The 21503-nt window shown below is 44.7% G+C and overlaps 1 protein-coding gene across 5 annotated transcripts in view; it reads right to left on the reverse strand.

Moving 5' to 3' along the window:
* TRIP13 (thyroid hormone receptor interactor 13) overlaps positions 1–21503 on the reverse strand; it is a 186248-nt gene that overhangs the window by 76818 nt on the left and 87927 nt on the right. For all 5 annotated transcript variants that reach the window (XM_088445702.1, XM_088445698.1, XM_088445697.1 and 2 more), the window contains 2 exons: positions 3391–3454; positions 1277–1363 (listed from right to left, as the gene is read on the reverse strand). In XM_088445702.1, the coding sequence (XP_088301828.1) occupies positions 1277–1363; positions 3391–3454 (151 nt within the window). The remainder of the gene's footprint in view (positions 1–1276; positions 1364–3390; positions 3455–21503) is intronic.

Consider the following 21503-nt stretch of genomic DNA (forward strand, 5'->3'; position numbering starts at 1 on the left):
ACGGACATTACATCAGATGGCAACAACTACACCCACTTACCTGTCAGTCATTCACCCACTACTGCCACTCCCCCTACACCCATTTAGATATCCCCCTACCTGCCCATACGCACACCCCCACCCCGTTTCACTGACACCTACCCAAGTGACCCCCCATCCCACCCAATTTGGCAACACACGCCCACGAAAAGCACACCCCGCATACAACAAATTCAAGCATCCCGACCGGCCTCTATACTGTCCCCGCACGGATCACGCATGATTACACTTATCACTCCAGCTAGACCCTGCACACACCTGCACTGCATTACCTTTCAAACACACCATTGGCCTAATCTGATTACATTTATCACTCCAGCTAGTCCCTGCACACACCTGCACCGCATTACCATTCAGCAAGTCCCTGCACACACCTGCACCGCATCACCAATCTAACACACCATTGGCCCCGTGAGTCACCTGACCACCCCATCACCCCCGGAAGTGCACTACATAAGAAACTCAGAAGCATTGATCCTCTCACACCTCCTTGAAGGAGGCACCTGTGCTGAAACGCGTTGGGGAACCCTCACATCAAACCTGACACCGATCCAGGCTGACCTCCACTAAAGATCACCATCCCCACCAGGGACCGCCAGTGCAGAAAGCTCTCAGCCCACCCGCCCGCTGGTCCGCACCGCTCACACCTCCAGTGACCGGCTTGTTTTTCCATAGACCAAAAAAAAATAAAAAATTGTACAGGTGTTCATGAACCTTTTGTCTTTAACCTATTTGTATAAAGAGCCTAGATAATGTACTAAACTGTCTGAGAACGCAACTGCCATTTCTAATAGATAAATACTTTTTTACAATTACCAGTTTTCAGCCCACGTTCATCAGACCATTAGATAGCATGTTATTTTGTGGTTCTTTAATTTATTCCTTTCAGCTGAAGTTGCATCCCCACTTGCAACTGGAAGGTGTAACTATGTGATAACATGGAGTACATATATAGGAAATGTTTTGTGAAGTTGTGTTTTGCGGGCTATGCAGAGTTGAGAATACTTAAAGCTACACCTATTTTCAGAGAGATCTCTTGCAACAAGGAAGGGGCTGGTACATGTGTAAATAATAATGGACTGCTACTAAACAGGTATATGGATATGGGTGAAAATCTGTATCTTTAGCTATGCACCCAATATGGGTGTAAATACAGCTGCCTTCATCTCTGCACCAGTTCAAGAGGCTTTAACCAATCTATAACAAAGTGATATTTATGAATCAAGAATCTACATACCTCATCAATCAAAACAAATACTAAAACATCTTTGTCAGCTGTCAGTTCATGAATCTTCTGAAACATCTTCGTTACCAACTTGCCACTCTGAAATATGTAAGAAACACAGATTAACTTCCCACTGTAAAAGCAAGTATACGATTTGATCCAGATGTAAAAACAATAGCACCATTCTGTCTCCCACAGCTCAAATCGATGCTGGTGCAAATGGGCCTTCAACATCTGAAAGTACATTATTTACCCAACTACTCTAGTTGTCCTTGTTATTGGAACTATTTGTACTTCTTTACAGTGCGCACACATTATTATTTTTAGCTCATATATTTATGAGGCATTGCAAGGGTTCTGTAGCGGTGTTTACACAGAAATAGCCAGATTTCAATGATAAAGAGGAAGTTGGAGTTTTAGATGAAGAGGTTGTGGCAGGTGGCCAGTTTATTTAATTGACATAGCATTTTAAAGGCCCCATGATAAAAGGAAGGAATAAGAGAGCTGTGGATGAGAATGGCGTAATTGCAAGAGGGTTGGGGACAGTTGGGATTGAAGTGTGGGGAGTGATAGGGGGGAGGGATGGAAGGGAGGGGCAGGGAACAAAGAAGGGTGATGAGAGAGTAGGGAAGGCAATTCATGACAAGGCAGTGAAATAGACAAAAGTAGTCATACAGAGGCAAATTCATAAATGCAAAGATAGTAAAGACAATCTTCCTAAAATAAAGCAGAAACTTAAGCAACAAGTCAAAACGGCAGCATGATAAAACAGTAGTGATAAAGTAGTCATATTTATGATACTGGGAGTTAAAAACAAAGACTGGAGTTCATGGTAGACTGGAGGAGTGGCGCAGCCTAGGCCGACACTGGACCGAAATGAGGTACGAGGCGATTTCCATAAAATAATGTACCCGACAAGAAGGTCCAAATGAGGAGCAGTGAGTTGGGGATAAGCAGAGCCTCTGCAAATCCTTAAAGGTCCCAGAAGGTGCTCAAGACTGGGCACGTCTGCTTCTGACCAGGAGCCGGAAGCCAATTGCATATATACAAAAAACACCCACCCAAGCCTTACATACATTTTTGCTTTTAGATTTTTAATTATTTACAGAAAATCATTTTTCTGACCCATAAATGTCCTTCCCCTACACTGATTCATATCCTTAATAATTTGTTAATTGCTTTGACCCAAATGTTAAGTTTAATTTCTATAATATTATTCTCCCTTTTCTGATCTCGCATCTCTAACACACATCAAACTCTGATACATTAATTCTGGTTACGTGTTTTTGGATCAATATTGGGAGTGCCACTTCCTCTTTAATTTTACACAAATATGATCTTCAAAAAAGAACCTATGCCCAGCAGAACGCACTATAATGTAAGGGGAGGGAAAGGAAAGTGAGAATCAAAAAGTAAATTAAAAAAAGAGATGTTAAAATAAATGTCTGAAATAAATGCAATGCCAATTAAGGGATTAGTACACTGAGGCACTAAAATCTAAATACAAAATGCCCCCCAAGGTGTAGCCAAGAATTGGTGAAGTAATTGACTCCAAACACTAGGCTATAAACCACACTGCTAAATGGCACGCACCCCATTTTCAGTGAACCAAAACATAGAAGTTGACCTGTACATTTAATTAATAATATACCTCTTCATCTTTCCTAAACAGGGAATAAACACTGAGTTCAAGGAGCCTCCACCCTAGCGAAGTAGAGGAGAGAATCAACAGACTAGGTAATCCTGTGCAGTCCAGTTCTGATGCCCCACACTGGGGAGAAAAGGTAACCCAATTTTGAATAATTCAAAACCTATCCCAGTGATTTGAGCCCAGTGCCAGAACCTACTCAGCATAGGACCCTTAACACAAACCTATTACGCCATAGCTGAGGCGAAGCTTGCAAAAACACGGAAAATGTGTTTACTACCAAGATTCCTGTACCTTGGGACGATGCTAGCTCTCATTGAGTAATATCTATCCCAACACAGCCCTAGTTAATCTAATTGTCCAGTAATTATTTTAACCACCGTGCATCCACACACAATTACCTGCACCTCCCACTAGAACCCAGATAGGTCACGGTGGTTTTTTTTTTTTTTTTTTTTTATAATTATGGAAAAATTACCTCTGAAAACCACTTTGAGAAAAGACTGTGGCTGTTGATTTCTACCAGTTGACCATATCTGTACCTATAAAAACAAAACAATGTTGAGAGGAAGATAAATGGAGTAACACGTTAGTTATATAAAATAGATATATAAAATAAACTTGAATTGTTAAACTGTCCCTAATACTTTCACCCAAACAATTTGTCAGGACAAAACTCAAATAATACATTCTTTTTCAATATAATACACGTTGCTTAATGCTATTTTAATAGCAGCTCTTGGGCTAGATTTATTAAGTCGAGTATTTTGCAAGCCGCTGCTTTTTAAAGGTTTGACATGTAAATTTCTAGCAACAATGATCTTAAGCAAAAAGCGCAGTGTGTTTTGCATTTAATATTATCGGCGCTTTAAATTTCCAGGTCAAACTCAACGGGAAGCAACAACTTCATAAACTAGACATTTGAGTCAATCACTAGGTTATTCAGAGCATGATAGAAAGAATATGCATAAGCGTACCTATATCACTAACAATAAGAAGAGTGACAAGTGGCTAACTTGCTAAGTTTTTTAAAGATTGCTTAACTTGCCATTGTCTCAGTGAGCCTTTCACTATAGCACTTCACATGCTTCTCACAGTATCCCATCTTGCAAAGTGGCCCTAAAAAGACTGACGACTGTAGGTGGATATTTTGCTTCAGCTTAAGCCAATACCATGCTCCTAAAATCTAGCGGTTAAAGCATTAATTTCACAAAACATTACCCAAAAGATTATTATATTGGAAACGAGTGGCTTATGATTTGCAAATTGGCTATAAAGAGCAGTTAGGAGCTTTAGGTTTTCACATATTTCATCCCCATGGAATCCAGCAATCACATCTAGTACGTGCCTTTACACTAAAGATACAGTTAAGGTGCCCACACACATACCGACTTTTCATCCAATTAGGCCGATTTTGACGAATCGTGACGACGAATAGGGTAAAAAAAAAAAAAAGTACAAATCGTGAGTTTATACTCACGAGCACGATGCCGATGTGCGTCCCTGCTCGTCGTACATCGCATCCTCTGATCTGCCGTGCTGTAGGGCAGATTAGCCAACCATGAACACGATGGAAGCCAATCGTTAGGGTTTTTTTCCCTCACGATGAATCGTACGATTAATCGCACAACGTGGAATTTGACTGACAGGAGCCTGGACACGCCCCATCGCCATCTTGTGCAACATAGTGTATGGAGCAAGACAGTCGCACATTGAGGAGCCTGCACACTGGATTCTTGTTTTGGACAATTTTTGGTGAGTGTTGGTGCAGTTTAAATACAACCACACTGACCACCAATATGTGCTCCCCACTGCCCACCAATGTGTGCCCCCAGGTAATAAATGCATGACCCAGCCACTGCCCGCCGTATTAAGGCGGGCGGTGGCTGGATCATGCATTTAAGCTCCCACTGCTCACCAATGTGTGCCCCCAGGTAATAAATGCATGACCCAGCCACCGCCCGCTGGAATGAGGCGGGCAGTGGCTGGGTCATGCATTAAGCTCCCACTGCCCACCAATGTGTGTAATATAACAAAAAAATAAATACACGTATTTTACAAAAAAATTACCATACATTACAGCGGGCAGTTGCTAGGTCATGCATTAAGCTCCTACTGCCCACCAATGTGTGCCCCCAGGTAATAAATGCTTGACCCAGCCACCGCCCGCCGTATTGAGGCAGGCGGTGGCTGGGTCATGCATTTAAGCTCCCACTGCCCACCAATGTGTGCCCCCTTACCCAACCACGTCATGGGCCCACTTAATAATTAATTAGAAAACCAAATCAATGTTTTTTTAAATTAATAGACAAAAATATTTAATCAAGAAAAAAATACATTCCAGGAAGATTATTAATATTGAAATAACATTATATTAATAATAAACAGGTTTAAAAATCAATTCAATACAGATAAAATAAAAATACTTTTTAAATAATATAACAAAAAAATAAATAAATAAACACGTATTTTACAAAATAATCACCATACATTACATTTAAAAACACACATTATTTAAAGCTGGGGGTGTTCTACCTTACGGTCTCCAGCTGTTGTGGAACTACAGATCCCAGGATGACCTGCCACCCACCTTTGAAACAGTTTTTAGGGCATCCTGGGATCTGTAGTTCTACAACAACGACAGGCCCAAAGGTGGAAGACCCATGCTGTCAAACAAAGAAAACATATTGCCAAGCAATGAACACATGAGATTCCTGTAAAAGAAAACACGATTAGAATACCATAACAAACCTTTAAAAACCTGTAAAAAAGAAAACATTAAAAATGTGAACTATAACATTACATTTAACAAAACTATATACACAAATATTTAAATGTCCTTTTTTTTTCTTCTTCATAGATAATGTCCATGGATTCTGAACGTGAATTCATTGAAATCCTGCACTCGAAAGAGTGTCTGTGGAAGATCAGTTCTCGGAAGTACCACAACAAATCGCACAAGTTGGCCGCACTAGAGGAACTTTTGGTGTATACGAAAAACTACATATCTGATGCAGACCTGAAAACTGTACAGCAAAAGATTCAAAATCTCAAGACAGTGTACATCAAAGAAAAAAAGAAGGTGGAGGACTCCAAAAAATCAGGAGCAGGCACAGATGAAATATATAGTCCTGTGCTGTGGAACTACTATATGATGTCATTCATCACTGAACAAGAGCCTCAAAGGGAATCTATTGTCTTGATGGCTGAGCGTGAGGGAGAAGAGGAGGTTGCAGAAGTCTTGGTAAGTAGTGACACAGTTTAAACCAAAATCCTTAATGTTTTTGTTGTTATATCCCAAATGTCCAATTTAGTCAGTAGTTCACAGACAGTCGTCCTGCCATGGTACAGCACCTGGTCCATTGAAATAGGTCATGTACTCCTCCCTCACTTCTTTGGGATGTGGGGTGGATGTTGTTGTAGCTGGTGGTGCAGACACAGATGTCAAATGTTCAATGTCCTCCAGGGGTCCTACATCTTCTGGTCTAGCTGGGTCCTCGTTGAGTAGATTTTCTTCGCAGAAAGATGTGCAGCACACAGCATGCCATCACGACCCAGTCCATCTTCTCCACACGTAGATTTATGGTGGTGTGGAAAATGCGTAAGTGGTTGTTCATTATTCCAAACGCATTTTCCACAATGTGCCGTGCCCGGGATAGACTGTAGTTGTAGATCCTTTTCTCTCTGGTCAGGCCCCTCTGTGCAAATGGCTTCTTCACATATTCATGTAATGCAAAATCCTCGTCTGCGACGAAAACGTAATTTAGGTCGTGCTTTGTCTGGTCCAGTGATGGCAAGTTGAGGGTTTTGTTGGCGAGTCTCTGGTAGAAAGATGTCTTTTTTGAAGGACCCACCTTGCTCTCCATCAGCAGGGACATGTGAGAGCGGGTATCCCTTTGTAGAAGCCACTCCTTGGTCCAGCATGCTCTCGTCCTTCTTCGCTGGGCCCTCTTTCTAATCTCCCGGACCCCAGCTTCAGCGACCAACACTCCATACTGATAGGGATGCATCAGTACAGAAATCAGGAACAGGAGAGAATGCAGGTAGGTAGCACAGACTTGCAGGTAGAATAAACTTTGTAAAAGGCAAGCCAAATACAAAGAGCACAGTAGCAATGTACAGGATTCAGCAGGAATACACCTAGCCTCATCTAGCAGATTGTACACAGATTTTAAAGGGTGCCTGCTTTTTATACTCCCTAGATAGCCCCTCGCATTGTTATGGCTATTTAAATTTCCCACCAATAGTCAAGAGCTTGTTTGTTTTTTTTTAACTCACAATTTGTTATGGCCAATCTCATGATGTGTACGATCCGATAGATCGTGAGATTGTAAAACAGATTGGGTGTCTTTTTTGCAAAATCGTGATCACGACGGCAAGAGAGCTCCCGTGAAAGTTCATGAGGAAATTGGACAAGAAATCGGATCGTGAGCACATCGGTATGTGTGTGGGCACTTAAGTGCTGATCGCCTGTCACATGCATGCCTTGAACTTGGTGTTTACACTGCCCACTATGGCCAGGCAAGTAGTGTGCATAAATGTTTGGCTCCAGGGGCTAAACAAACTGGTGCCAATATCACCCATATGTCATAAGCTTAATGATATCCCAAACTCTACTCCGAAAGATTAACAGAACATTTTGTTTTTAAAAATGGTAAATGATCCTGCGTATATTTCTAGTATAGGCTATACAGTATAGGTTATTAGAAAAGGTATAAGTCTACAATCTGTGTCCAGGGGGAATCAGTATGTTTGACCGCCGGCCATTCAAATCCCAACGCCAGAAGACCGGCAGCAGTGAGGATCCCAACAGGGGATTTCAGTAAGTAGAACTAATCCTTTCTCCCCCTAACCTTCCCTTAGGGGTGCCTAACCCTAGCCTCCCCCCGGGGGTGCCTAACTCTACCCCCCCCCTTTCCTCTAGCCTAACCCCAAGTCTGTCGTTGGGCACCCGGCATAGGGATAATGATAGGCGTCGGGATTTAGACGCTTATCCTTAACCCACTGCCGGGGTTGGCATTTCGACCGTCGGCTTCCTGACTGCATCCTGTCCAGGGTACCAGCTGCATGGCACTATAAATGCCCTCTATGTATTTAAAATAAAAAAAAAATGTATACACACACGTTGAGTCTCCCATATCCAAAATGCTTGGGATCAGGGGTAATTTAGATATCAGAATATTCAGTATTTGGAATATTGGCTTACCATAATTAGATATCTTGGGAATGGGACCCAAATCTAAAACACAATGTATTTATGTTTTATATACACACAGCCTGCAGGTATCTTTATTTTTATTTATTAACAGTTTCTTATATAGCGCAGCATATTCCGTTGCGCTTTACAATTGGAAACATAAATAGAACAAAACTGGGTAATAACAGATATATAGGTAGGAAGGCCCTGCTCGCAAGTTTACAATCTATAGAGAATAGGCATTGATACACAAGGATAGGTGCTATATATTGCATTTTGGTCCAGCCAGAATGCAGAGTTTCTTGGTGGGCTGCATGATCCAATCACACAGGAATGTCAGCCAAATATCAGGAGGATGTGAAAGAAAGACAATGTGTGAGGTTATGTGCGGACTGTGAAAGGGGATGTACTTAGATATGGAAGCTATGAAGGTTATGAGGGCGGTTCTGGAATCTGATAAGCTTGCCTGAAGAGGTGAGTGTTTCAGGGAACGCTTGAAGGTTTGGAGGCTAGAGGAAAGTCTTATTGTGCATGGTAAGGCATTCCATAGAGTGGGCGCAGCCCGAAGACAGTCCTGTAACTGTGAATGGGAGCAAGTAATGCTTGGGGATGAGAGACGCAGATCTTGTGCTGAGCAGAGAGGTCGGGTTGGGAGATATTTTGAGATGAGTGAAGAGATGTATGTTGGTGTGGTTTGGTTAATAGCCTTATGTGTAAGTAAAAGTATTTTATATTGAATACGGTAGAAAACAGTCAACCGATGGAGGGACTGAGAGCGGGGCAGCAGATGATGAACGTTTGGCAAGGAAGATAAGCCTGGCAGCTGCATTCATAATGGATTGTAATGGTGATAGTCTGTTTTTGGGAAGACCTGCAAGGAGATTATTGCAATAGTCAATGCGGGATATAATGAGTGCATGGATTAGAGTTTTTGCAGTGTCTTGAGTGAGATATGGTCGAATTTTGGATATGTTTTTTTAGATGTATTGAACATGATTTTGAGACAGATTGAATGTGGGAAACAAAGGACAGTTCAGAGTCAAGTATGTGAGCTTGTGGGGCAGGGTGGATTGTCGAGTTATCAACAGTGATCTAGAGATCAGGTTGGTAACTGTTATTGGCCGGTGGAAATCTAATTAATTCTGTTTTAGAAATATTAACTTTCAGATAGCCAGAGGACATCCAAGATGAAATGGCAGAAAGACATTCAGTGACAGATGGTGATAAATCTGGGGAGGATAGGTAGATTTGAGTATCATCCGCATACAGATGGTACTTAAATCCAAAAGAGCGGATTAGTTTGCCAAGAGAGGCGGTATAGATTGAGAATAGCAGAGGACCTAAAACAGAGCCTTGCGGAACTCCAACTGATAGAGGTAGGGAAGAGGAGGCAGAATCAGAAAAACGAACATTAAAAGAGCGATCAGATAGGTAGGAAGAGAACCAAGAAAGAGCTTTGTCCTTAAGACCCAGGGATTGTAGTGTTTGTATGAGAAGAGAGTGGTCAACAGTATCAAAAGCAGCAGAGAGATCTAGAAGAATTAGGAGTGAGTAATGGCCTTTAGCTTTGGCAGTGATCAGATCATTTACTACCTTAATCAGTGCTGTCTCTGTGGAGTGATGGGAACGAAAGCCGGACCGAAGTGGGTCCAATAAGTAGTGTGAGTTAAGAAAGTGTGCGAGGTGGGTGTAGACAAGTCTTTCAAGTAGCTTGGAGAGGCATGGGAGCTGGGAGATAGGACGGTAATTTGAGAGTGTTAAGGTCAGAATTTTGTTTTTTCAGAATGGGAGTAATCATTGCATGTTTGAACAGTGATGGAAAGATGCCAGTAGAGAGATTACAGATTTTAGTTAGGGTTGCGATGAGCACTGGAGACAGAGCTTTACTGATTTGTGAGGGTATAGGATCTAGAGGAGAGGTAAGAGTAGGATGATGAGAAGAGTGTAGATAATTCAGCTTCATTTGTGGGGTCAAATGAAGAAAATGTGCCAGACTTTATACAATATTTTGAATAATTTTGTACATCAAAAAAAATGTGGGTATATACATGAAATTCATTTATGTTTCAAATATACATTTTACATACAGCTGGAAGGTTATTTTATACTAGATTTTTAATAATTTGGAGCTTTAAACAAAGTTTGTGTACATTAAACCATCAGAAAGCAAAGGTTTCACTATCTCAGTCATGCTCAATATATTCTGTATTTCGGAATATTTGGATATAGGAGACTCAACGTACGTGTGTGTGTGTGTATATTTATGTTAGACTTACCTAGATAACTCCTTTTCTTTACGGTCCTTAGGGTCCACAGGGATACCACGGGGATATTATGGTTGGAAGACCAGGCACCAAACAGTTAAAGCTTTGAATCCCAGAATACCCGGAGTCCTCCTCCATATATACCCCGCCCCTAGCCATAAGACTTCAGTTTAGTTAACAAGTCTAAAGGCAGGAGAAGGAAAGAGGAGAAGGAAGAACAATCATACACCAGAAACACTCTTACAGAAGATGAGGGAATCTGTGACCGAAAGAAAATCACCCAATGAAGCCAGGTGTGTCAGGGTGGGCGCCCTGTGGAGTTATCTAGGAGTAAGGTAAGTCTACCATAACTCTATATTTCTGCTTTGGGATCCACAGAGATACCATGGGGATGTCCTAATGCGGTTCCCCTAGAGTGGGGGAGCAAAAAGGAGAACTCGTTACCCAAAAGAAGCATCCTGGGACACAATAGTATCAAAGGCATAAATACTAAGAAAAATGTGGACAGAAGACCACGTGGCAGCCTTGTACAATTGTTCAGCAGAGGCACCGTGATGGCCTTACAGACCGAGTAGAATGTGCTGTCACCTTGCTTTGGACAGGAAGATCAGCCTGTATGTACACCTGAGAGATAGTCATGCATAGCCATCTCGCCAGAGTCTGCTTATTAGCTGGCCATCCTCGTTTGTGAAAACCGTATAATATAAAAAGATAATCTGATTTTCTAACACAGTTTGTACGCTCCACATAAAAACGGAGAGCGCGAACTACATCCAGGGAGGCTTCACCTACAGAAAGGTCTGGAGCCTGAAAAGCTGGAAAAACAATTTTTTCTTTAACGTGAAAACGGGGCACTAACTTAGTGAAGAAAGAACAGTTTTATCCTGGTTAAAAATCAACAATAGGGAGCAACAAGAGAGCACTGCCAAATCAGAGACTTTGTGAGCAGAAGAGATAGCAAGAAGTGTCTTTGCTGTCAACCACTTCAAATCTACATAGTTTAAAAGGTTCAAATGGGGAAGTTTGTATCCCCTTAAGAACCAAAGACAAATCCCACGATGTTACCAGTGGAACAAAAGGAGGCTGAACTCGCAGAGCTCCTTAGAAAAAAATTCTAACATCTGGTAATGAAGCAATCTTCTTCTGGAACCAGACTGACATTGCAGAAACCTGTACTCTCAAAGTGGCCAGGCGGAGACCACTGTCTAACCCTGCCTGCAGAAAAGCCAGTATCCTGGAAATCCTGAACACCCTAGTATTATATGTCTTATGAGAACACCATTGACCAGAAGAATGCCAAATTATGTAATAGATTTGGGCAGAAACAGGCTTCTGTGCTCTAAGAATCGTTTGAATTACAGAATTGGATATCGGCAGGGATCCTGCGTTAGCAGATCCTGCCGCAGAAGAAAGGATATGGACTGTCTACAGACAGATTCTGCATGTCAGTGAGCCAATGACGTCTGGGAAAAGTCGGAGCCACCAGTATTACTGCTCCGTTTTTCTGCTTGAATTTCCTGAGAACTCTTGGGAGCAGGGAAATTGGAGGAAAGAAATACACCAACTTGAAGTCCCATCTTACTGCCAGTGCATCCACGAAGGCTGTTGATGGGTCTCTGGACCTGGCCCCGTACCTGGGGACCTTGTGGTTGTGGCGTGACGCCATGAGATCCATCTCTGGTAGACCCCATCTGTTTACCAGGAGCTGAAACATTCCCAGACGGAGAGACCACTCTCCGGCGTGTATGTCCTGGCGACTTAGGAAGTCTGCTTCCCAATGTAACACTCCTGGTATGAATACTGCCGAGATGGCCATAAGATGACGTTCAGCCCAATTCAGAACCTTTGTCACTTCATCAATGTCTGCATAACTTCTTGTGCCTCTCTGATGATTGAGGTAGGCCACTGCAGTCGCATTGTTGGACTGGATCTGGACCGGCCTGCCCTGGAGCAGGTCTTTTGCCTTGATCAGTGCTCTGTATACTGCTCACAGTTCCGGAATGTTTATTGGCAGATGACTTTCTCGATATGTCCATCTTCCCCAGAACGGGCGCCCTTTGTTTAGATGATCCTTTCTCAGCCAACACAGGAGGGAGTGACAAACCTCTGGAGTGAGGAGGATCCTCTGAGACTTTATAAGATGATGCTGTCCATTCCACCTGGAGAGAATCAATCTTTGTAGAGGCCTGGACTGTATGGGCATATTCCACCATTTTGAAGGTGGATATCATGGACCCCAGGACCTATATTGCTGCATGAATGGATACCCTCTGATTTCGGAGCAATTTTCACATCAGCAATTGTAGAGGCGAAAACATGTCCACTATTAGAAAGAACCTTTGTGCCATGGAATCCAGTAGCACCCCCAGATGTACCATCTTGTTGGAGAAAGGGAAGACCTTTTCCAATTGATTATCCAGCCCTGCTCCTGTAGACAGGCAGTGGTCAGCTAGAGTGGGTGTTGTAAAACCACCATAGACTGTCAATATCAGGAGGTCGTCCAAATATGGCAGTATCCTGACTCCTTCCGAAATGAGCAGTTATGACCACCATTATCTTGGTAAACACCCGAGGGGCTGTGGACATACCAAAGGGTAATGTTGCTGACAAACAGCAAAACTCAAGGCATACGTTCAGGAAGCCGGCGGACGGAATGCCGACCGCCGGCTTCCAGACATTCTTATCCCAACTAGGGACAAATGACAGGCGTCTAAATCTAGACGCCTGTCATTTGACAGACATCGGAAGACCGGCGCCCGGAATCCGCAGTGGACAGCCGCAGGGGGGGGGGAGGTTAGGGCTACCGGGGGGGACTTAGGGTTAGGCACCCCCCGGGAGGTTGGGGTTAGGCACCCCCCCGGGGGACTTAGGGTTAGGCAGCGGGGAAGGGGGGATTAGGGTTAGGCACAGGGGGGGAAGGTTAGGGTTAGGCACCCTAAAGGAGGGTTAGGGGGTAGATTAGGTTAGTGAATACTTACCTAGGGACGATCGAAATTTCTTCCTCCGTCAGCCAGGCGCTGTCGGGATTTGAACCACCGGCCAGGGGTCCAGCGATAATTTATACCGATCCCAAACTCAGAAACCCTTGGTGGACAGTGCAATAGGTACATGCAGATATGCCTACTGTATGTCCAGGGAACCATGAAATCCCCAGGTTCATTGCCAGCATAATTGACCATAGGTCTCCATACGGAACTTGGGCACATGGATGATCCTGTTGAGAGATTTCAGATTCAGAATAGAGCGATGCCCATTTAGCTTCTGAATCGAGAACAAATCAGAGTAATAACTCCTTCCTTGTTAGCTATAGGAACCGGGAGTTGTGCAAACAACCTTCTAGGGAGTAACCCTTTAGGAAGGGGTCACGTAAGAATCCCCAGTAGGGAGGGGGATTTCCCACCTAATGCACTCTCTCCAGCTGAGCGTCTCCAACTAATTAGGAGAGAGGAGGATGGCAGCTCAGTCTTCACAAGTAAATGTGAAGTACAATTTAACCCTACTATCCTGGTAGTTGCGGGTCAAATGGAGCAATAGCCATGATAAATGAAACCTGCCTGAACTCCTGTTTCACCTTTACACTTTGCATTGTTACCTTTACATGTATATATGCTATGTGACTACAAGATGGCTCTTATCCAACAACAGGTAACTCGGACTGGTAAGGTGGCACTTTATAACAGTCAACACACAAACCCTCCTTTATATCCTGTGAGGACACACAAACCTTACATGATTTAAATGAAGTAGGAGGAGTGGCTCTAGACTGCACACCCTAATAATGAAAGGTGCTATCATACTACACAAGGAAAACAAGAGATATGGTAAGAACTTACCTTTGATGGCCGGAAGGTGGCATTCCACCCAAGACAGGATGCGTGACACTTCCGACATTGCTGCTCGACTGCGAGTCTCCCCTTGACGGTAGATGTACGCCACAGTGGTGGCGTTGTCGGACTGAACTTGTACTGCCCTTCCTCAAAGAGCGTGACCAGACAACTGGAAGGCCCTGTACACGGCCCGAAATTCCAGAATATTAATGGGAAGAACCGCTTCCTCCGCCATCCAACGGCCCTGAAGTGAAAGTGGACCCGACACTGCCCCCCAACCCCGGAAGACTGGCATTTGTCGTGAGCAGAACCCAGTCCGGGATCCAAAAGGGGCGGTCCTTGGTGAGATGAGATGTCTGAAGCCACCAAGCCAGCGACAGGCGCACCTCCGGAGACAACACCAGCATCTGAGTCCTGATCCAGTGTGGTAACCAGTTCCATTTGGATAGAATAAGCCCCTGCAGGGGCATTGAATGAAACTGGGCAAACTTCACCATGTCGAATGTCGATACCATGGACCCCAGAACTCTCATTGCCGCATGAACCGACGCCTGAGAACTCTTTAGACAACTGCTCACTCGTAGTTGTAGAGAGGAAACCTTTTCCGGAGTCAGAAAGATCCTTTGCTGACGAGAATCTAGAAGGGCTCCCACATGAACCATCCTATGTGACGGAACGAGGGAGGAATTCTTCCAGTTTATCAGCCACCCGTGCGCTTACAGACAAGTGAACGTTAGGCGCAGATGTTGCAGAAGTACCTCCGGCGAGCCTGCCAGCAAAATGAGGTCGTCTAGATACAGCAGAAGCTGTATTCCCTGGCTGCGCAGATGGGCAGCCATGACAGCCATAACTTTGGTTAACACCCTTGGAGCCGTGGAAAGACCAAAGGGCAGAGCCTGAAATTGAAAGTGAAGCTGGTGTTGTCACAAACCGGCTGACACCCCTGCATCTCTCCATCGCGCCTTGCTGAGTCGCCGGTCGCTCCTGTCAGTGAAATCCAGAGTGGGGCCTATTCCTGAAGGTGGTTTCCTGCATCCCCGCTGTTGCCTAGGTGTCCCAGCCACACTTGCATGCATTTCAGTGTGTCAGACCTCCGGATCATGGGCGCGGTCATCTTGGACCAAGTCAGGTGGTCCAGATCCATCTGGTCAGCAACACTCTCCAGTTGCTCCAGCCAATCATCATCCGATCAGGGGTATAAAAGCCCTTCCCTGACTCTGGTCTCATTGCCAGTACAATAGTGCTCTTTGCTACAGCAAGACCTTTATTCCTGAGCTCCGCTGGTTTCCTTTTCAGTTTGCCTGCCTCAAGTTCCTGTATACTCCAGTCAGGAGTACTCCTGTTTCCAGTCCAGCACACTCCATCCCGGAGTCCTATTCAAAGTGCTTCACCCAATCCAGCACACTCCATCCCGGAGTCGTATTGAAAGTGCTTCACCCAATCCAGTATACTCCATCCCGGAGTCTGACTCGTTCATTACCCAGTCCTGCATACTCCATCCAGGAGTCATATTCAATAACCCTCCAGTATTCAACGTATCTTCAAATTCTACATCATGCAACCTTACAGTCCTTCTCCGCAGTACCCCGTGAACCTCAGACTTTTTACCTTTTGTTTTACAGTGTCTACAGTTGTGCATCCCTGCACTAAAGACTATATTTACCATCTCTCATTAGTTCTCATTTTACTGTATGCAACAGAATTTTATTAAACCATCTAAATTCCAACTCTCTCCTGGTCCTGGTGTCTCTGTACCACAACCCAGTTCGGGTCCACCCCTTCCAATACCTCGAGCCATGACAGGTGTATAGCAAACCTCAGATACCGCTGGTGTGAAGGGGTTATAGGAACATGGAGGTAGGCGTCCTTGATGTCCAGGGAGACCATATAATCCCCCGGTTCCATAGCTAGAATGATGGAACGCAAAATTTCCATCCTGAAAGTGGGCTATCTGAGGAACTTGTTCAACGATTTCAGGTTGAGAATGGGCCGATGAGACCCATTGGGTTTCGGAACCAGAAAGAGAGGAGTAAGTAACCTGTCCCGCGTTGAGAAAGCGGAACGGGAACAATGACCCCTGCTTTCAGCAAGGACTCTATGGCTTCCTGGATCTGCAAGGCCTTGTCCCGAGAAAGACTTGTGCAGAAGAACTGTTGGGGGGGGGGTCTGTGACGGAAGGACAGGGCGTACCCCTGAGACCACTTCTCGCACCCAAGCATCTGTGGTGGTATTGCACCAACACCGGACGAAATCGGCCCCCCACTTTGGGATCCCCCAGAGAGAGGCCCGTCCCATCAAGCTGAAGGCTTATCGTTTGGCTTGGAAGCAGGGCGTCTAGTACTCAAGACCTGCTTCTTTGGTTTAGGGGCAGCCTTGTTTGACTGCCTGGGGAAGGACTGACCCTTGGACTTACCCTGAGTCCGAAAGGCTGAGGTCCTAGCTTTAGAAGGCGCAGCCGCTGACGGCAGAAACGCAGACTTAGATTTTGCCAAGGTATCAACAATTTTTTCTAGGTCAGGCCCGAACAAAATCTCCCCATTAAAGGGTAAGGCCTCCAGGCCCTTCTTGGAATCCGCATCTGCTCTCTGCCATATGATCAGTCAGCTGGTCAGAAAGACCTGTTTAAAATTTGGAAACTTGGATTTAGGGGCTGGAGTATCATCCTCAATATCTAGAATGGACCGCACCGCCCACACTAATGCCGGCACATTAATGGAAGATTTTGGCTCTACTTCCAGGGCAGGGGAATCCCAATCAGAGTCCTCATGCAATTCTCCCTCATCTGAGGACGCCTCAGAGTCTGATAGCTGAGCAGACTAGGATGACATAAACGTGCGTGTTGTCGCCTTGTGAGGCTTGTCACTATGCAATATGGTTTGAAAAGCGAAAGACAAGGCTGCCAAACTTTGGACGGCATTGGAGAACACATCCACTCAAGGTGGTTGTCCCGTTTGTGGGAGACCCTGGAAGGGGATGATGAAGTACTGCTGCTTCATTTGAGGAGACTGAAGATACATAGGAAACCCCACATATGGATGAACAGTGAGGCCCAGGGGGAGACTAATATTTGCGGTACATCTGGAGAAGAAAGGATGGGTGGTTGGGGTAACCCTATATGGGGGAGAGCAGTTGGGACCGCCAGACGTCCACGATGGAAGCCAGCACCTGAGAAAACACCGCTCAAGGGGGATACTGTCCCGAAGTTGGGGGGTTAGAGGGACCAGGTAACTGACAGCACCGTACACACAGACCATCCTGTGATAAATCCTCCATAGTCCTCCCTGCAGTGCAGCGTCTGCAGGAGAGCAGAGTGGGAGCCATAGAAAGCTCAACTTCCTCATCAGACATGAGAAAAGATATATAGATATATATATATAGATATATATATATATATACCCATACATACACACCCAAATATAAATAGCAATACAACAGGGAAGCTCAGAAAGTACTCCTGGCGCGCCCACAAGTATGCAGCATACAAGTCCACAAATATGGCACCGTGTAGCACACCACAGTATGTGACCGACCTCACAAATACATGAATTTATATAAGTGAGATCAGAGAAAAGCCCTTCCCACACACACCTGTCAGGGCTGTAGGATAACGAAAGGGATAGTTATAGACTGACAGTAAGGAGAAATAAAGCACAGACAGACAGTCAGCACTAGCAAAAGTCACATACAATGCAGAAAGTCACTACTCACTGCACCTTGTCACTACAATCAACCACCCATATTCAGTGTCTGGGAGGGCTATAGCGCTATGTACACTGACCTTTAGCCTGGGAGAGATACACTAGGGGCACCGACCGCACACTGCCTGCAAGATCTGCGCTGCCCACCACAGAAAAGATGGCTGCCGGAGACCTCAGAGGAGGAGTGGCCACGGGAGGAAGCAGCTCAGCGTCGCCAGACCTGAGCGGAAAGGCGCGCTGAGCTGAGGAGCATGACACCCTGGTGGTTCAGTGGTCCCACAGGGTATGCCTCTAGAGAGGGGGAGCCCGCCACCACTTGCTAGCGCCTCCGGTCTGTCCCCAGAGACCAGAGGCATGCGACTGCATAGGTTTTACACGCGGGTCACCGCAAGTAGTGACCCGCAGCTTACCTGATCCCCGGCGCTCCGGCAGCAGTCGAGGGAGAGTCCAGAGCCCGTGCTAGTACAGACTCTGGGGTCCCGCTGCGATCCCCATATCTGTACTGGCGTCGCGGCGCAGGCAGGGTGAAGGAGCATAGGGGCTAAGCAGCCCCCCTGTGCCAGGGTGACCAGGCTCCGCCGGGCACCAACTAAAACTGATGTGCCTGTGGCTGGGTATAGAGGAGGATGGACCCAGTGCATCCTGGGAACAGCAAAAGCTTTAATTGCGTGGTTACTGTGGATCCAGGTTCAGCTATACCCCAAGGTCAACCCTGTGAACCCCTATGGAACCTGAAGTAGAAAAGGAAATTGCTGATGCACTATGCGAACACCTTTGTTACTATTATAACACTCATTAACTACCTTCAAACACTTTATACTTTTTAACACTTCACTGTCACCTTTCTTTCGAGTGATGCCCTGGGTGGGGTTCTTGGCTGAACTGGTTTTGGGGTGCCCTGAACCCCAGATGTGAACCCCAGAGTGTTAGAAACCTGCTCGATGAGGTCACCTGGGCACTGGTGGGCAGGCCCATATCATTGGCCACTGATATGCCAACTACCTCTGATATATTTTATTAATAAATATATGTAATTGGATAAGTAATGATCCCATAGTGCATCAGCAATTTCCTTTTCCTTGTATATGATTTACATGAAACCAGCACAGGTGGCTCCCCCTGCTGTTTCTCTTTATCTTTTGACATACTCAAAGAAAAGGCAAAATCGCAAAGTCACATAGAATGCTCATGTAATATAATTACAATGTTCTCTAAATCCACTACAGCAACGCAAAGGAATGGTAGGACATAGAGCAGCGTATACCTTAACCAAGGGAGAGGTATACAGGGACTCTGACCCAGACCTTCCTAAGACCAACAGTTACCGGGTGCACTGTGTGGACAGTGAGCGTCTCATACACGTGAAGGGTAGACGGAGCAACCAAGAAGCGCAAAACCCTTGGAGGAACTACGTATGGGTCAGGGTAGAAGTTGCCTGGGGAGCACCTACCTCCCCTAAGCTGCATTAACCAGCCGGGTACGCTGGCCTCGTGGCAGCAGATGGCGTCTGCTGTCGAACCCCGACGTCAGATAGGGCCCCGGCTGGTGTAGTTAACATGCGGTCAATCACTGGTCCTTAAAGCAGCGGCTTCTTGTGTGTCTCTGACACCAGAAGGACCACCTCACGCGATTCCCCGTAAGCGAGTAATCACCTTACTTGACATCTCCGGGGCATCCGATGCAGTCCAGGTCGCAGCCTCGCTGCTAGTTAAGCTCGGCCATGACCCGCCAAAATCACCAGCATAATCGATGTAGTGGCCCGGCGGAGGTAGATGGAGTTGCAGTATATGCGTCTTAATATAGATTGCTTGGTACTGCCAACTCAAAAAACTTTAAATAAAACATTAAAAAGCTTGTAACAGCAGTCCCCTGTTACAAGTGTGTCTGAATCCTGCGGCAAGAAACTGAAGTCGTACGGCTAGGGGCGGGGTATATATGGAGGAGGACCCGGGGCATTCTAGAAGCCAAAGCTTAAACGTTTTGGTGCCTGGTCTTCCAACCATAGTATCTCTATGGACCCCGAAGAAGAAATAAAAAAAAATATATATATATATATATATATATATATATATATATATATATACACACACACCTGCGGCATTCTGGATATACAAATACACACTAGCGCAGGTGACTTGCTTCAACATTTTAATGCTTTATTGCATCATCTTCAGGATACAAAATATATACAAACAGACACTTTATAACCCACCACCAAACCATGTGCTCAGCCGCGGTTACCCGGTCCAGCCATGCGCCGCACTCCAGTGACGTCACAGACGTGACCCGTCACCATGGCAATGAAGCGACTCTAAAAACAAAAGGTATTACCAAAATATGGCATGATTATAGTAGTGGTAAAAACACACACAACAAGTACACGGTGTCCAAATGCACTGGTAACAACAAATCGCTCACACAGGAATCAAAACCTGCATATTTCTAAAATCGATTGACCGGTCCGGTCCATATAATGAAATAAAAGGTAAGTTGAAAGAATGTAACTAACCCAGTTAAATCTATCAATATAAGCAAAAGTATAACCACAAAAACTGAGAGCTCGTGATGTACATACATGTATAAGGGCAATATCCACTTCTAAGTTAGGCTGTGCTCTTCATAATCTATATATAGCATGCACTGTTAGACAACAAACTGGATACTGTAATATCATTCTGTATCTTGATTTCCACGAGAACTATCTATATGATCTGTATTAACAGACTAGAAATGAGATAAAGACAAGTGTATATATATTACCAGAAAAAGTGTCCAACTACACTAATTGAGATAGTTCATCTAAAGAATTCTCTAACCCTCGTTGATAATACCCCCCGGACAGACATCCGTGGAAGAAACCATAGGGGGAATCATGTATTGAAAAATTCTTATATAATCTCAAAAGAAAATATTCTAACCCTCTAATGATGACAAATAGTGACATTATTACTACCTCAAATGTAAATCATAAAAAACAATGAAGAACTAGGTTGTCATTAAGGCCCCTTGGATGTAATGTGCCCAATTTGTGGCACTAGAGAACATTTTATAGAAGTCATTAATAACCATAATTTGTCACCTAGCCCCATTAAATTTACATATACAGTGGAGGATTCGTGTGTCACATTCTTGGATGTTTAGATTCGGAAGTGTGAAAGTACCCTGAGCACCTCTCTATTTACTAAGCTTTTCTACACGCCAATAGTTTTCATGCTAAGGGGCATATTTAATTAGCCGCGAAAAGTCGGCTAAATTTCGCCTCCCGGACTTTCCGCCTACATCGCGTGTTTTTGGAGAAGAGTCTTTGAGAGCGCGACCACTTTTCACCCAATTCAATTCCAAAGGACGTAAAACGGGACCTGGCGAAACTCAAACAGGCGAAAAGTGCTGTCAGTTTGGGGAAATCAGCCGGACACCCCCCAAAAAGATGCACTGACATTGGGGATCACTATAGATACCCCCGAATAGGCCTGCTGAAGGCAGAAGTGGTTAAGAATAGCATTTTGCTGGTTTTTTTGGTGAAAATAAGTAGTCCCAGCAAAATTGGGGTACATGAAAATGGGTGCTAGCATATTTTAAACTTGTTAAAGTGAAGTTTTATAAAA

Source organism: Taudactylus pleione, unplaced genomic scaffold (assembly GCF_031769625.1).
Source record: "Taudactylus pleione unplaced genomic scaffold, aTauple2 ptg000386l, whole genome shotgun sequence".
Classification (NCBI taxonomy): domain Eukaryota; kingdom Metazoa; phylum Chordata; class Amphibia; order Anura; family Myobatrachidae; genus Taudactylus; species Taudactylus pleione.